Here is an 18,822-nt window from a genome sequence, read left to right on the forward strand (position 1 = left end):
AAGCCTCCCTAATATTACATCTACAAGAAATGGCTGTGTTTCTTTAAAAAAATTAATAATAAAATGATTGATGATTCAAATTGAAGTGGAATTTGGCACAGAAAACGAGTATGGGAACTCTATATGTAGCACTGGGATAAAGACAGAAAGCTTTGAGTATTCCCAGAATTCAGATTATTACTTACTTGGACCGAAATAATTACTGATATTCATCACAAAGGGAAGTAAGGTCCCACAGTGACTGGAATACTGTATAGTATAATGAGTTCTAAGATGCAAACAAATGCCAGCAAGTATGCATCTCTGATTTAAAATTTTCATGTGGTCCATATGCATTACCAGTGAAAGTCCACCTACTCTACCCTGATAATCCACACACTTGTGTGGATGGTTTTATCTCTGAAGAGTTGTCCAGAATGCACCTTGTGTATGGTTTCGCTGAATCCATTGGGACAGACTGCACAGAGAAGCTATGCTGAGCTGTTAATGCAGAAACAGTAACCAAAGAAGTGTGTCTTAATTTTGTCCACCATTGTCAGTGTTGCTGCTGTGACTGTTATTCTGTAAAAAAGAAAACAGTCTACAGTCAGAAATTGTCATTTCTATTCCAATACATGATGCATTGTGAGGAGTGGGAGTCATATTAAAGTGCTTCATCAGTCTGCATCATTGTTTGAAAACAGATTATTACTGACCCTGTTAAGACTACATAGGTATACTACAAGGCAGCACATTGTGACTACAATTTTTGTAAAATAAAGCTGCAATGTGCCACATTGTGATACACCCATGTACACTTAACAGGACCAGTAATAATCTGGGTTTTTTTTTTTTTTTTAAAATGTGTGGCTGATCAAGCACCTGAGGATGAGCCCCTTGGGCTCAAAATGCATTGTATGTTGAAATAAAAATCATTATTTGTGACAGAAGTAATTTTTTCTGTTTAAGAAAGTAACTGTGTTTTCTTCTGAGGGTTGTCACATTACTCTGTTTTGATGACTGCATATTATATGCTTTTTTACTGTTGCAAAGATTTTTGCCCAGAAACATAGGTAACTGAAGGAACAAACTGAATGAATTGTAATTATAGTATTATTCAGTAACAAGCCACAAGAGACCACATGTCCCTTACATCAGAATACAGCACTCAGAAACCTTGAACAACCTGTAACATTTTGTCAGAGTTATGGTTCAGTGTATCACACTGAATGTTGTCTAAGCAACTAATTTGAGTGTTGGTCCAACTTTTTCTTAAAATCATTGACCATTCTGTATTGCAGTTCACATTTTGCCTTCGTCTCACTTGCACCAGACAGTTATTCTTCCTCCGTATTCTTTGATTTTAATCCATTCATGTGATGGGTTATTATTGATATTGTTGTTGTTACTACTACTTATTATTTATCAGTTCTAATCCTTTTTTACATAGATTTGTGTCACATTGTACCCCATAAAGACAAACCACAGTAGTTGTTGAAAGCTGATTTTACTTGTGTAATACATAATTGATAACTGTAAGTGCTAATCTGAGATGAAGAGGTTGGCACAGGTGAGGCAGTTGTGGCATAGTTGGAAGACTGCTGAACAAAAAACATTGTTAATTCTTTTAAGTGACAAAAAGTGTTTACTCACCCAGTAATAAAATACATGCATTCTTTTAGGAATAACAATGAATAAATCTGTTTAATTTACTGTGTATTTTTATGTCTGTTATGAGGCCAGTGAATCATGAGCAAAACGAATTATGCATAGCAATTCCAGTTGTTTATCAGTGTGTGTGTGTGTGTGTGTGTGTGTGTGTGTGTGTGTGTGGAGAGAGAGAGAGAGAGAGAGAGAGAGAGAGAGAGAGAGAGAGAGTAGTTACAATGTTGGTTGCTTCTTTGTGTCCCTTTTAAAATGAGTTAATATATTATGAAGGTCAGTGTCACCTAGCTTGCAGAGAAATTGTGTGTTGATATACTAAGTCCTTTTGCAAATGAAATTTACAGGTTGGCCTAGTGGGTGTGACAGTTATTTGTCTAGGACTGTGGCTGGTTCCAGCTTTGAGAGCAACAGTTGGCTTCTACAGCATTTGTGCAAGTGTACTCATTGGACTTGTGATCTTCCCATTGCACATTATCATGGGAGCCAGTCCAGTTATGTGGATTATCCAGTTGCTGTTTGCAGATGTGAAAACGGTACATTATATGAAGGATTTTTTTACAAACATCTGTTAGATCATGCTACTGTAATCTAATATTATTGTTTTCAAATTTGTCATTTAGTACTGTTAGGGAACTGAAAATATAGCATTTATTTTTAGCAAAATTAGCATTTTTTCCCCATAATTGATGTAGTTTAAAATTGTTTGACATATAAATTTAAGTTTGCCACGCTGTGTGTCTAAGTTGTAGTTGTTCACAAAAGAAGATAAAAAGGAAAAAAAAGCCATTGTTGGATTGAAATAACAGTAATAAGGAGACAAACTAGTTTTTATTCTCAGTAAGAAGAGTTTTTGAGTGGAATGTTTGCTCTACAGAAATTTCAATTATTTCTCTGGAACAGTCTTTGCTTATTTTCTTCTTTTGGCTTTATTTAAACTTTCATCAAATGATTGTTGCTGTTGAAAAACAGCTGCATTTCTCACTGGTGAGCAGTGTGCTTTCCTGATTTAAGGTGTATGTTGACCTTTTGTTTCTTTTGCTGCCTGGTTCAATAATTACAAATTCTGCAGAACAATATTGAATATGTGGCATTTAATCCATGGTTAGCATACAGTAGAGCCACACAGCAATCAGTCACAATCCCATTAGTTTTTATTAGTGTTGCAACTCTATGTTTTGACTATAAGTGCCAGTCTTTAGTGCATTTTCATTGCAATTCAATAGACTCGTGGAGTTCATGTCATGTTCCTATAGGTGTGCAGGCCTTCTGCCTGTGCGCCTGTAAGAACATATGGTGACATGAACTGCCACAAGTATATTGAATCGTAACAAAAATACATTGAAGATGGCTATTTATATCTGAAATCTAGATTTGCAAGAGTGATAAAAACTAATGGAATTTCGACTGACGACTGTGTACCTCTCCTTTCTTATAGTCTACGGTCACTGTACTTGGTGGTTCCTGGTGGAATCAAATTTGGCTATACTGTAGAGCCCTTTTCAATGCTGCATATAGGACTGACAAGATAGGGGATGTAGAGGCAAAAATAACTCTTTTTTTTCATCCTTTTGAGGAAGACTGTTGATGCAATTTCTGCAGTGCAGACATTACAACGTAGTGTGAGAGTAAACAGATGATTTCAGATGTTCAGTTCGCGAGGAGTGCTATGCAGGTGCGAGACGAGCCCTGCTTCCCTCTCACAGTTCAACAGCCTTCAATGGTTGTGTTTCTGTGACAGGAGAATTGATACATGGATCGCCAATACCTTGTGGTGTCATGAGTCGTGCTCCGATCCCTTGATGAACCAGAAATAGTCTCGTCTCTCATTTCAAAATAAGAACAGAAAATAACATGCTATGCAAAACAAGAATAAAGTGGCGTGCACAAAGCATTTGGCAACAGCTAGCACAAAATTGAATTTTGTGGTTGGCAACTTTGTAAATGAAGCGGTTCAGTGCAAGCTCTGTTGGTATCTTATGTACCCCACACCAGAAGCTACCATGTTACAGTGACTGCAGTTTTTGCATAATACCAACTTTAGTTAGTAGACAAAACAAGCCCATCTCTTTGGCTGAGTCCTAAGTTGTCATATGCAGCATGTATGTTAGAGATCATTCAACCATGCATTTTTTGATGTGGGATTGGAGTGCAGCTTATAAGTGTACTGTTATATCCGTGTGTCAACACTCAAGTGTGAAATGTATTCTGCAAACATACATTCTCTTTCCAAATTTTGGTTCACTAGATGTTACGCAATATCGGTAACTAAAAACTGCTTACTTTCACTTATCTTTATATGCAAAAAATAACGCTGTTTAAAACTATCTCTGATAAAATAGAGTTCATCTGGGGAAAAAATCTCTGTGAAATAGCGTTTATTACATAAATTCACAAATTTTTCCCCATTTCGAGGCAGAATTCGCACATATTGTAAATGCAGTTTTTTAAGGTCTCTTATTATTAAAACAAACACAGGTCAGTGAGGTGAAAAAATGGAATTTCACATGAAGGTTTTTGGTAGATGGTTGTCATTGTAAGATTCTCATGCATGCCCAGCACAGCAGTCGAATAGCTTCATTCACCTTCAGGTAATCAGTTGCTTTGGATGAGCCATTGATGATACTAGTCATGAATGTTGACCAAAATAAATTTTTCCAGATTAACATCAACATTGTGTGGAATGAAGAGGATTGGAATGTGAATTACAGGAGGTAGAGACATACTTAGGAGTATTGAATACTGCAGCACATATGGTTTTGTGAGGAGATATAGGTGTGTAAAATATTGTATCCCAGAGGGTTGTGGACAATTCAACCATGCTCAAAAGTGGACTTGCATTATTTTATGTTAGGAAATGCTCAAAAAATTCAACCAAGGAAATCCAAAATCAACATTATAACAGGAGACAATATTTATACATGCTCCAAACTAAGCAGCAATTGGCTATTTGGGTGTTCAAAGATCACCCGAAACCAAAAAAAGTATCTGAGACAAATCCATTGTGTATTTCCACCTGTAAACTTCACCATTGTGAGCAGCCAGAGAAATGGAAAAAATCTGAGGAAGGCTTCTCTTGACTTACGTTGGGAGTAACATTCAGAGAGAAATTGCTAGGATGAAGTTAGTGGGACTGAGTGAAGTGCAGTGGCAGGAAAAACAAATAGGGGTAATGCACAAGCATTTTGAAAAGTAATTGAGGTTCATGGAGAAGAAATGTAGAAACTTTGTGGTTTGCCGATGTTATTGTAATTAAGTCACAGATGGGCAAAGGAATTGTAAGAGTTAGTTGAAAGGAATAAATAGTGACTCAAAAATAATTTATAAGTTGAACATGAGATTAAGTGAAACAAGGGTAACAGAGTGTAGCCTGGTGTTGCTGAGGAATTCATTTCAGTTGATGTGAACTTTTTCAAGCAGTCATCTGACTGATTTGATGTGGCCTGTCATGAATTCCTCCCCTGTGCCAAGTTCATCATTTCATAGTAGCACTTCAAACCTGCGTCCTCAATTGTTTGCTTGGATGTTTTCCAATCCCTGTCTATCTCTATAGATTTTACCTTGTACAGCTCCCTCTAGTCCATGGAAGTGATTCCCTGATGTCTTCGTGGATGTCCTACAATCCTGTCACTTTGTCTTGTCAGTGTTTTTACATATATTCCTTACCTTTTGATTCCTCATTCCTAACCCTATCAGATCACCTAATTTTCAACATTCTTCTGTAGCTCCACATCTTACATGTTTTGATTCTCTTCTGTTTTGTTTTTTCTGCACCTTTATTTTGCTTTCATACAATGCTGTGCTCCAAACATAAATTTTCAGAAATTTCTTCCTCAGATTAAGACATAAGGTTAATACTAACAGACTTCTCTTGGCCAGGAATGCCCCATTCTGCCAATGCCACACTGCTTATGATGTCCGCTATCTCTGATGGGGTATTTTGCTTCATAGGCAAAGAATTATTTAACTTTGTCTACTTGTGATCACCAGTTCTGATGTTAAGTTATTTGCCGTTCTCATGTCTGCTACTTATTGTTATTTATTGTTACTTTGGTGTTTCTTCAGTTTACTGTCAATCCACATTCTGTACTTATTAGACTGTTCATTCCATTCAAGAGACCCTGTGGTTCTTTTTCACTTTCACTTAGAATACCAATGTCATCAATGAATCTTATCACTGAAATCCTTTCACTCTGAATTTTAGTCACACCCTTAAACCTTTCTCTTATTTCAATCATTGCTTCTTCAGCCTATAGATTGAACTGCAGGGGCAAAAGACTACGTCCCTGTCTTACATGCTTTTTAATGCAAGCACTTTGTTCTTGATCTTCCACTCCTATTGTCCTCTCTTGGCTCCTGTACATACTGTATATTATGTCTTTCCCTGTAGTGTGGCACTATTTTTCTTAGAATTTCAAAAATCTTGCACCATTTTACATTGTCACATGCTTTTCCAAGCAGACAAATACTATGAATGGATACTGATTTTTATCAGCCTCGCTTCCATTATCAGCAGCATCGTTGGAACTTCCTCTCAGGTGCCTTTACCTTTTCCAAAGCCAAACTGATCGTCATCTAACAGATCTTCAGTTTTCTTTTCCTTTCTGTATATATTATTCTTGCCAGCAACTTGAGTGAATGAGCTGTTAAGCTGATTGTAGGATAATTCTGGCACTTGTTGGCTCTTGCAATCTGGAGCAGCACTACTGCATCAAATTTTGCCAGAAACTGGATGACAGACAGGTGGAAACCATTTGGAAGATTCAGACGGCTTTTGGTGATTGTGTTCTGGGCATCACACATATTTAGGAGTGGTACAACTGGTTTAAAGAAGCCTGCACATTGCTGGAGAGTGAGCCACACTCTGGTTGGCCATCAACATGCCAAAATGACCATGTCATTGCCAAAGTGAATGCTATGGTGATGGGGGACTGTCTTTTGATGATCAGAGAAATTGCTGAAGAGGTGAGCATCAGCACTTTTTTGACACATTGCATTGTGACCAATGATTTGGCCATGAAGAGAATGTTAATGAAGGTTGTGTTGACAGTGCAGCAAAAGCAGCTTCATGTTGAAAGTCTTACAGGACATGTTGAACTCCACAAACAGTGAACCCGACTTCGCGAATACCATAATCACTGGTGACTAGTCCTGGGTGTATGGTTATACCCAGAAACCAAATTCGTCATCACAGTGGAAGTATTAGTCATCACCAAGACTAAAGAAGACCCACCAAGCCAAGTGTGCAGCAACGTCAAAGTGATGCTGACTGTTTTTGTTGACTCCCGCAGTGTGGTACACCATGAGTTCACAGCACAGGGTCAATCAATCACCAAACTGTACCTCAGGAATGCCCTCCATTGCTTACATTCTGTTGTTTGGTGCAAGAGACCGTACTTGAAGTCAACAGGAAATTGGTGCCTCTATCACAACGATGCTCCACCACATTCCTCGTACTTCATTCAGAAGTTTTTGGTGAAAAACGAGAATCCTGTGCTTCAATAGGGTCCTTACTCTCGTGATCTGGCCCCTTGCAACTTCTAGCTGTTCCCCAAACTCAGGAGGCCACTGAAAGGAAAGCTGTCTCAGAAAAGGGAGGACATTATAGCAGCAGCAGCAGCAGCAGCAACAACAGCTGAGCTAAACTCCATTCCAAAAGAGGCTTTTTCGGCATGCTGGCTCTGCTGGGAGAAGTGTGTGGAGTCCCAAGGGAACTGCTTTCAGGGTGATTAGGTGTCCAGTGCTCCAGGTAAGCCAGTTTGTTTTTCCTGGCCATGGGTCAATTACTTTCCTAACAGACCTCGTATTATCGCCATTTTCCCCAATGATTTTAGAAATTCTGATGGGATGTTATCTATCCTGTCTGCCCTATTTGATCGTAAGTCATCCAAAGCTCTTCCCTGTCAACTCCTATTTCTTCTGTCATTTCATCAGATAACACCTTTCTTGGTGACTCCCTTGACCACTAGTATTGGGCTCACCCTTCTTCTCTATTATGACCAGGAGTTCTCTTTCAGCTACTACTCCAGCAGCTTAACTTCATGTTACCTACCACGTGCCTGATGTGTGTGAACCCTTCACCACCTTGGCTTCATGTGGCAGCTCATGTTCATCTTGGACTTCATTTGCTTCCTAAGGAAACAGCTCCAGATTTGATCTCTCACTGTAAGTTTCTTGACCTTCGCAAGCAACTTCACCTTCATCTACACTGGTGGCTTTAAGACTGACTGTGGTGTCGGGTATGCCTTCGCCATTGGCACAGACTATTATCGGTATTGGCTTCCAGAACACTGCTCAATATTTACAGCAGAGCTCTTCGCTCTCTCTCTCTCTCTCTCTCTCTCTCTCTCTCTCTCTCTCTCTCTCTCTCTCTCTGACCATCCAGTGCAACCAGTGCCACAGGCTTTTTTATCATCATATGCTCCTATTCTCTGTGCCTTTCAGAGCTTGTGTGTGATGTACATCTCTTAGTGCAGTGGGTCCAAGAAAGCTACTACTTGCTCACTGTTGACAGTGCCACTGTGACATTCATGTAGGTCCCTCGTCACGTCAGTCTAATGGAAAATTAAGCTGCTGACGGGATAGAGGGATACCAAGACCTGACTACAGTAAACAGATGCAAATGAATGTTTGTTGTAGCAGTTAATCAAAGATCAAGAATAGACTAGAATGGAGAGCTGCATGAGACCAGTGTTTGGACTGAACACAACAGCAGCATCAAGTCAAATGCCTCTTTCCTTCTTCTAATGTGAGTATAAATATTGCTACTTCCTGTAAAAGTCGGTCACAGTTTAAAAGAGTCAAGAATAGAAGAAATTCCTTCCTACGATGCGAAATAGTACGGCTGGTCTTGTCAAAAATTTAGCCAGGTGCTAAAATATTGTCTAGGTAAATAACACATGCAAGAATCTGAATGTTGTGAATGGGCTTGATGTGCTGTAAGGGATATGTAATTCCTTTCTCCTCTAATGCATTTCAAGAAAACACATAGAAACTGGCTCACTGTAGTAGCTCTCCACAGTTGCATCGACACGTGACAATAACAAGAAACTGCTTCATGCATTTTTCAGTTCTAATGACATGATGTGTTATGGTACTTTTTCACTGTGCATATCTTCAGGGTTTAAGTCCCAAAGCCTCATATGGGCTATGTATCTTGTAACACAAGTGTAGATATGGAAAAATGTTTTCCCAAGTTCTAACTATGCTTCAGAAAGTGATAAGATTTACAGAGAGTAATTATCATGTTGGAGGAAGTGTGAAAACTTTTGCAACCAATAAAATTATACAGACTTTGGTGGTAAATGCTATTTGGTCAAGTGCTTATTATGGCATACTGAGCAGCTAGCAGCATGAATACATATCTATGCTTTTCCACTCACATAACAGTGTGACTTCTGTCAGAAAATCAGATGTCCTAGAAAAAATAAAATACGTCTGCTGAAGTTAGTCATCTTGCTGAAATTTGTAACTATTTCTGTGGTTACTTGAAATTCAAAAAAACATTTCATTTGAAATCTGCAACAAGTTTTACTTATGTCAAGATCAAAAAGACACATTACTGATTACTTTAAATGTAATGCACATAAATTAATCAAATAGCTATTTTTTATGAAGTCGTCATAGTATAACTTGAAATTGATAGCTGTGAGTTTTTTGGAAAAAACTTGATTATGTATCAAAAGGATAGGCAAATGGGGAAAAAGTGGTGGTGTATTTGTCACTGTAAACAGGAAACAAATCCATTGACACAGAAATTTCAGATGCAAGTGAGATTGTTAAGACAAGATTCAGTAACAGGGATGGGCATAAAACAATAATTGGATCGTGCGATCACCCAGTTGACTCATAGATAACTTGAATTCAGTTCTATGTAAGTTCCCCAATCGTACCATAATCATCCAATAATTAATTGGGAAAACTAGTTTTGTGAGTGATGGGTGTGATGATACATCCTGGGAAAACAGCATCTCTGAAAACTACATCTACATGATTACTCTGCAATTCACATTTCAGTGCTTGGCAGAGGGTTCATCGAACCAGAATCATACTATCTCCCTACCATTCCACTCCCGAAGAGCGCGCGGGAAAAATGAACACCTAAACCTTTCTGTTCGAGCTCTGATTTCTCTTATTTTATTTTGATGATCATTCCTACCTAAGTAGGTTGGGCTCAACAAAATATTTTCGCATTCAGAAGAGAAAGTTGGTGACTGGAATTTCGTAAATAGATCTCGCCGCGACGAAAAACGTCTTTGCTTTAATGACTTCCATCCCAATTCGCGTATCATATCTGCCACACTCTCTCCCCTATTACATGATAATACAAAACGAGCTGCCCTTTTTTTGCACCCTTTCTATGTCCTCCTTCAATCCCACCTGGTAAGGATCCCACACCGCGCAGCAATATTCTAACAGAGGACGAATGAGTGTAGTGTAAGCTATCTCGTTAGTGGACTTGTTGCATCTTCTAAGTGTCCTGCCGATGAAATGCAACCTTTGGCTCACCTTCCCCACAATATTATCTATGTGGTCTTTCCAACTGAAGTTGTTCGTAATTTTTACACCCAAGTACTTAGTTGAATTGACAGCCTTGAGAATTATACTATTTATCGAGTAATCGAATTCCAGTGGATTTCTTTTGGAACTCATGTGTATCACCTCACACTTCTCGTTATTAGCGTCAACTGCCACCTGCCACACCATACAGCAATCTTTTCTAAATCGGTCTGCAACTGATACTGGTCTTCAGATGACCTTACTAGACGGTAAATTACAGCATCATCTGCGAACAACCTAAGAGAACTGCTCAGATTGTCACCCAGGTCATTTATATAGATCAGGAACAGCAGAGGTCCCAGGACGCTTCCCTGGGGAACACCTGATATCACTTCAGTTTTACTCGATTTGCCATCTATTACTACAAACTGCGACCTTCCTGACAGGAAATCACGAATCCAGTCGCACAACTGAGACGATATCCCATAGGCCCGCAGCTTGATTAGAAGTCGCTTGTGAGGAACAGTGTCAAAAGCTTTTCGGAAACCTAGAAATACGGAGTCAACTTGAGATCCCCTGTCGATAGCGGCCATTACTTCATGCGAATAAAGAGCTAGCTGCGTTGCACAAGAACGATGTTTTCTGAAACTATGCTGGTTACGTATCAATAGATCGTTCCCTTCAAGGTGATTCATAATGTTTGAATACAGTATATGCTCCAAAGCCCTACTGCAAACCGACGTCAATGGTACAGGTCTGTAGTTCGATGGATTACATCTACTACCCTTCTTAAACACTGGTGCGACCTTCACAATTTTCCAGTCTGCAGGTACAGATCTATCGGTGAGCGAGCGGTTGTATATGATTGCTAAGTAGGGAGCTATTGTATCAGCGTAATCTGAAAAGAACCTAATCGGTATACAATCTGGACCTGAAGACTTGCCCGTATCAAGCAATTTCAGTTGCTTCGCAACCCCTAAGGTATCTACTTCTAAGAAATTCATGCTAGCAGCTGTTCGTGTTTCAAATTCTGGAACATTCCATTCGCCTTCCCTGGTGAAGGAATTTCGGAAAACTGCGTTCAATAACGCCGATTTAGCGGCACAGTTGTCGGTAACAGTACCATCGGCACTGCGCAGTGAAGGTATTGACTGCGTCTTGCCACTTGTGTACTTTACATACGACCAGAATTTCTTTGGATTTTCTACCAAATTTCGAGACAATGTTTTGTTGTGGAACCTATTAAAGGCATCTCACATTGAAGTCTGCCAAACTTCGCGCGTCTATAAATTTTAGCCAATCTTCAGGATTTCGCGTTCTTCTGAACTTCGCATGCTTTTTCCGTTGCCTCTGCAACAGCGTTCGGACCTGTTTTGTGTACCATGGGGGATCAGTTCCATCTCTTAACAATTTATGAGGTATGAATCTCTCAATTGCTGTTGCTACTATATCTTTGAATTTGAGCCACATCTTGTCTACATTTGCATAGTCAGTTCGGAAGGAATGGAGATTGTCTCTTAGGAAGGCTTCTAGTGACACTTTATCCGCTTTTTGGAATAAAATTATTTTGCATTTGTTTCTGGTGGATTTGGAAGAAACGGTATTGAGCCTAGCTACAATGACCTTGTGATCACTAATCCCTGTGTCAGTCATGATGCTCTCTATTAGCTCTGGATTGTTTGTGGCTAAGAGGTCAAGCGTGTTTTCGCAACCATTTACAATTCGCGTGGGTTCATGGACTAACTGCTCGTTATAATTTTCAGACAAAGCATTTAGGACAATCTCGGAAGATGTTTTCTGCCTACCACCGGTTTTGAACAAGTATTTTTGCCAACATATCGAGGAAAGGTTGAAGTCCCCACCAACTATAACCATAAGAGTGGGGTATTTATTTGTTAAGAGACTCAAAATTTTCTCTGAACAGTTCAGCAACTATATCATCGGAGTCTGGGGGTCGGTAGAAGGAGCCAATTATTAACTTAGTTCGGCTGTTAAGTATAAACTCCACCCATACCAGTTCGCACGGAGTATCTACTTAGACTTCACTACAAGATAAACCACTACTGACAGACACAAACACTCCACCACTAATTCTGCCTAATCTATCATTCCTGAACACCATCTGAGACTTGGTAAAAATTTCTGCAGAACTTATTTCAGGCTTTAGCCAGCTTTCTGTACCTATAACGATGTCAGCTCCTGTGCTTTCTATTAGCACTTGAAGCTCAGGGACTTTCCCAGCACAACTACAACAATTTAAAACTACAATTCCGACTGTTCCTTGATCCAATCACTACCTAGAGCAAATAGCTAAGAGCACCAGTCATGACGAGAATATATTGCATCTGCAGTAACTGCAATAAATAGACATGACCTTTGAGAATGTCCACAGCTAAACTGGTATCAGTGACCGTGATTGCAGTTGCGGCAACAATGATTACCTCAGTACAAAGGACAACTGAAACAGGTAGAAAGATACATACAGTGAAACCCATATTTCACATTTTCATGAGGTTCAGACTTGAAAAACTTGAAATTGACGGAAATGCTGGATCAAGGAAAGTATTAAAACCACCCAAAATGTGAGCAAAAATACATGTAATTGGCATATATGATTAAAAATCTCAATCCTCTCCAATACTTCGTATAAAATCTGCGTAGACATCTGCTTAATGTCATACTTTTCACCATTGCTGTTATTGTGTAATGTGTATCTTACATGCCACACTTCATATGCTCATGACCATTAAAATGTTATTTTAATCTTCCTGAGAGAAATGTAGATGTGAGAAAATGAGTTCACTTCCCCAATTGACGTTACAAGCTTATTAGAAGTGGACTCAGTGAATTTCTGCACATTGGTAAAATTTAAATTTGAAAGAAAGCTCAGGTGCTACATTTTCGCTTCATGCCCTCAGTCACAGCTGATGTGAACTTTTTTCAAGCAGTCTTCTGACTGATTTGATGTGGTCTGTCATGAATTCCTCCCCTGTGCCAAGTTCTTCATTTCAGAGTAGCTACAGTTTCGCTTTGTGCCCTCAGTCACAGCAGCCAATCTTTATGATGTACAGCCTGTGGTGCAAAGTGTATACATGAGTAGTGTATGTAGTTGTTGCAACTATATCACATCAGATTTGAACACAAAAGTCTTTAAAATGTGTTATCACAAAACCTTTGCTATATTTCCATGTGAAATCCCTGTCATAACACATCATCTGTATGCAAAGTATATTTTCAGCACTTCACAAAATGCTTTCACCCCTACCAGTACTCCCATCACTGAAGAGTCACTCCCCCTCTCCGTACATCCAGTAGGTGAGCTCATTTTACATGTGTTGGTGTGGTGTGGTGGCCATATGCTGGCTATTATGTGACTTAACAAAAGTCACCAAGCAATAAGAGTTCACCAGCCGAAGTGGGCCATGTTTCCACGATTATGACTCAGCATGTTCTTAGAGTCTCAATGTTCAAATTAAAGAGTTGATGATTGATATTGTTGCTGAATACAGTACATCAGAAATAAATGCAAAAAGACGAGACTGAGTTATAAGTGGCACAAGATAAGGTGGTCACATATTGGCTCAATCCAGAATGCTTTTTCCATTACTGCTGCAACCAAGCAGTAGTGGTGTCATAATTGTGTGGTGAAGCGCAATTGTGTTGGCAACACCGATCATGGATTATGTTAGTATTTGCTCTCTCACATCTTCCCTCCACAACTGCATAAATATTCCCGTAAATCCTTCACCATCCTTGGTGCGAACCATCTGTCTTTTGTGCCACTTATAAATCGTTAAGTCACATCAAATGTCAATAGGAAGAAAAAGGGATGAAGTCAAGTGAGACATTGAGTAAGTACTTAGAATCAAGGTAAACCTTACTAGGAGGAAATGTAAAATCGGGGAATTTTTAGCTTTGGTCTTATATATTTTTCATAGGGGTCACTAATTAATGGTGTAGAATTGCAAAAAATGTAAAATCAGAGATTGTAAAATCAAAGTTCCCCTGTACATCCAGTAAACTAGATAAAAAAATCAATAGTGCCATATCTCAACGAGGAACTTCAAACTTTCAGCACAGAGCAGGAGCATCTAGAGGAACTGTGACTAAAGTTTAAAAGAACAGTGTACCTTGCACTGGATACATATATATCCAGTAGAACAGTTCATAATGGGAAGGACACCCCTCCCCACCCTCCCCCCCCCCCACCCCACCCCACCCTCCTATGTATATAGTTACTGCTATAAAAATCAGAGATTATGTGCAATAGGTGTAAAAAAAAGCATAGGACTTTAGATAGAGATATGCTGAAGGAAATGCATGTGGCTGTCAAGAAAGCAATGCATGATGCTTCCAGTGACTACCATGGCAGTATGTTGTCAACTGATGTTTCACAAAACCAAAGAATTTCTGATCGTATGTAATGGCTGTTAGTGGTGCTAAAGTTAGTGTCCAGCCTGTAACGAATGAGACAAGAACTAAAATTCAGGGTAGCAAAGCAAAAACTGAAATGTTTATCTCGATTTCCAAATCCTCCTTTACAAAGAAAAACCCAGGAGAAACACCTCAGTTCAATGCTGAAATAAGTATTAGTGTCAGTGGAGTTGAGCAACAGCTGAAATATTTAAAACTGAACAAAGCTTCATGGCCTAATGTAATCTGTATTAGATTCTATACCGAATTCGTCGCTGAGTTAGCATTCATCTGCCTATAATCCATCATGGGCCCGTCAAACAATGAATTCTGCCAATTTTGTGGAAAAAATCTCAGGTCACACCTGTCTACAAGAAGAGTAGTAGAAGTGACCCACAAAACTACCATCCAATATCCTTGACATCAATTCATTGTAGAATCCTAGAAAATATTCTGAGCTAAAACATAATGAGGTATCTTGAACATAATGACATCCTCAATGCCAACCAGCATGGATTCCGAAAACATCAATCATGTGAAACCCAACTCGCACTGTTCTCACATCATATGCTGAAAGTTTGGATCAGGGCAGTCAGATAGATACTGTATTTCTTGATTTCTGAAAAGCATTTAACTCTGTACCTAACTTACACTTACTGCCAAAAGTTCGATCATATGGGGTATTGAGTGAAAATCGTAACTTGATTGAGGACATTTTAGTAGGGAGGATGGAGAGATGTTGTCAGATGTAGGAGTAACTTCAGGTGTGCCACAGGGAAGTTTGCTGGGACTCTTGCTAATCATGTTGAATGTTAATGACCTTGCAACAATATTAATGGTAACATTGGGCTTTTTGAAGGTGATGCAGTTATTTGAAGTACAGTCTGGAAGAAGGTGACTAAATACTCAGTCAGGCCTTGATAAGATTTCAAAGTGGTGCAAAGATTGGCAGTGTGCTTTAAGTGTTCCGAAATGTAAATTTGTGCATGTCTCAAAATGAAAAGATGACTATAAAGTCAGTGAGTCACTTTCGGAATCGGCCAACCCACACAAATACCTGGGTGTAATATTTTGTAGAGATATGAAATGGAATGATCACATAGGCTCAGTTTTGAATAAAGCTAGTGTTAGACTTTGATTTGTTGCTAGAATACTGGAGAAGTGCAATCAGTCTACAAAGGAGATTGCTTAGAAATCACCTGTGCGACTGGTTCTACAATATTGCTCAAGTGTGTGGGATCCAGACGAGATATGACTAACAGGGATAGTGAATGTATACAGAGAAGGGCAGCACGAATGGCCTCAGGTTTGTTTACTCCATGGGAGAGTGTCACAGAGATACTGAAGGAACTGAATTGGCACACTATTTAAGACAAACGTAAACTATCTCGAGAAAGTCTATTAACAGGTTGAAGAACAAACTTCAAATAGTGACACTAGGAATATGCTAAAATTCCCCTCATATTGCTCACATAGGGATCATGATGGTAAGATTAGAATAATTAACTGCAGGCACAGAGACATTACCAATTACTCTTCCTGTGCTCCATACGTAGATGGAATGGAAGGAAACCCCAATAACTGGTGCAATGGGACACACCCTCTGCCATCCACCTCATGGTGGTTTGCAGATTACAGATGTAGAGATAGAAATATTTATATGGAGAAATGTGTAAGTGTAATGCATGAAGGCTATAACCATCAAAGGTGCTGCCCAACAGTGACAAACCTTCTATTCTTTCAGTAATGTTATGTAGTAAATGTTGTAATTCTTTACACTAATTCTTCCAAAACTTTAGATAAAAATGCACACACAATATTAAACATGTTTAAAATACACCAGTATTATGAAAAGGATACATTGATACCATATGGTGTAGATGTTGAGTCACATGTAAGCACAACAAAATACTGTCAAGGCGGTAAGCTTTCAGTTAAAAGGCCTTCATCCAAATTAGACAGTGCATGCATGCACGCATTTGCATTTAGTGGAAGCACCAAATTTGTTGGAAGCACCGAATTTGGCCAAATTTGGCGGCAAAGGTCACTAAATTTGGTTTGCCAAATTTGACAAATAAAATTTCCTTGAGTGTCACAAAAAACATCAAATATGACAGGAAATTCAGTGTATTTGGCAAAAATAATAAATGACATTGCAAAAACAACACCGAATTTGACAAAAAGTAACTCCCAACATTGACCATAAAATAAAATGATTTTTTTCCTGTCACTAGAGATGGTTAACCTTAGAGTACCAAATGGGGGTGGGGGGAACTTTGTGCCCACCTTTTATAAATATTGAATTTAGATTGGTATTTCATATTTTAAAATTCGAATAAAAATATTTAATGTTTTTTATTATTTCCACTACCAGATTTTATAAATTAATAATTTTTTTCAGCTGAACTTAATCCATTAATTTAAGTCCAATGGTGGTCATCCTGAATTCTACCTGCTTAGTAGTAGATGTGACATATCCGTGTGTGTGTGTGTGTGTGTGTGTGTGTGTGTGTATGTGTGTGTGTGTGTTTATTGTCTCTATGAACATACCAATGCTTTTGGTAAGTTACAGCATCTTTGTTTTTAGATATATATTTTCCCACGTGGAATGTTCCCTCTTATATATATATATATATATATATATATATATATATATATATATATATATATATATATATATATATATATAAAAAGAAAGATGATGAGACTTACCAAACAAAAGCGCTGGCAGGTCGATAGACACACAGACAAACACAAACATACACACAAAATCTAGCTTTCGCAACCAATGGTTGCCTCGTCAGGAAAGAGGGAAGGAGAGGGAAAGACAAAAGGATTTGGGTTTTAAGGGAGAGGGTAAGGAGTCATTCCAATCCCGGGAGCGGAAAGACTCACCTTAGGGGGAAAAAAAGGAGGGAAAAAAGGACAGGTATACACTCGCACACACACACTGATCTCTGCCCAAACTCTTTGCCTTTACAAATGTCTGCTTGTGTCTGTGTAATGAGGATGGATATGTGTGTGTGTGTGTGTGTGTGTGTGTGAGTGTATACCTGTCCTTTTTTCCCTCCTTTTTTTCCCCCTAAGGTGAGTCTTTCCGCTCCCGGGATTGGAATGACTCCTTACCCTCTCCCTTAAAACCCAAATCCTTTTGTCTTTCCCTCTCCTTCCCTCTTTCCTGACGAGGCAACCATTGGTTGCGAAAGCTAGATTTTGTGTGTATGTTTGTGTTTGTTTGTGTGTCTATCGACCTGCCAGCGCTTTTGTTTGGTAAGTCTCATCATCTTTCTTTTTAAATATATTTTTCCCACGTGGAACGTTTCCCTCTATTATATATATATATATATATATATATATATATATATATATATATATATATAATAGAGGGAAACGTTCCACGTGGGAAAAATATATTTAAAAAGAAAGATGATGAGACTTACCAAACAAAAGCGCTGGCAGGTCGATAGACACACAGACAAACACAAACATACACACAAAATCTAGCTTTCGCAACCAATGGTTGCCTCGTCAGGAAAGAGGGAAGGAGAGGGAAAGACAAAAGGATTTGGGTTTTAAGGGAGAGGGTAAGGAGTCATTCCAATCCCGGGAGCGGAAAGACTTACCTTAGGGGGAAAAAAGGACAGGTATACACTCGCACACACACACACATCCATCCTCATATACACAGACACAAGCCATGAGTATATGAGGATGGATGTGTGTGTGTGTGCGAGTGTATACCTGTCCTTTTTTCCCCCTAAGGTAAGTCTTTCCGCTCCCGGGATTGGAATGACTCCTTACCCTCTCCCTTAAAACCCAAATCCTTTTGTCTTTCCCTCTCCTTCCCTCTTTCCTGACGAGGCAACCATTGGTTGCGAAAGCTAGATTTTGTGTGTATGTTTGTGTTTGTTTGTGTGTCTATCGACCTGCCAGCGCTTTTGTTTGGTAAGTCTCATCATCTTTCTTTTTAAATATATATATATATATATATATATATATATATATATATATATATATATATATATATATATATAAAAAAAATCATGTAATAATCAACTCAGGCCCAAATCCAAAACCAGGGTCGTGACTGCAGAACAACACACAGCCCGGAGAGCACTTTTTTTAATGACACCAACATGCAGGCAGAACAGATCTGAATTCATGAATGAAGAGTGTTGTTATTTATACTAACACAGAATACTTCAGAATATGTAAACATTATAAACAGAATTACAGGAACCAACCAGAAATAAGCACTGAACAACACAT

General features: G+C 38.8%; 1 protein-coding gene across 2 annotated transcripts in view; it reads left to right on the forward strand.

The window, feature by feature from the left end:
* LOC126094829 (dolichol kinase) overlaps positions 1–18,822 on the forward strand; it is a 50,762-nt gene that overhangs the window by 11,700 nt on the left and 20,240 nt on the right. For both annotated transcript variants that reach the window (XM_049909424.1, XM_049909423.1), the window contains exon 4: positions 1,989–2,177. In XM_049909424.1, the coding sequence (XP_049765381.1) occupies positions 1,989–2,177 (189 nt within the window). The remainder of the gene's footprint in view (positions 1–1,988; positions 2,178–18,822) is intronic.

This window comes from Schistocerca cancellata, chromosome 8, assembly GCF_023864275.1.
Source record: "Schistocerca cancellata isolate TAMUIC-IGC-003103 chromosome 8, iqSchCanc2.1, whole genome shotgun sequence".
Taxonomy (NCBI): Eukaryota; Metazoa; Arthropoda; class Insecta; order Orthoptera; family Acrididae; genus Schistocerca; species Schistocerca cancellata.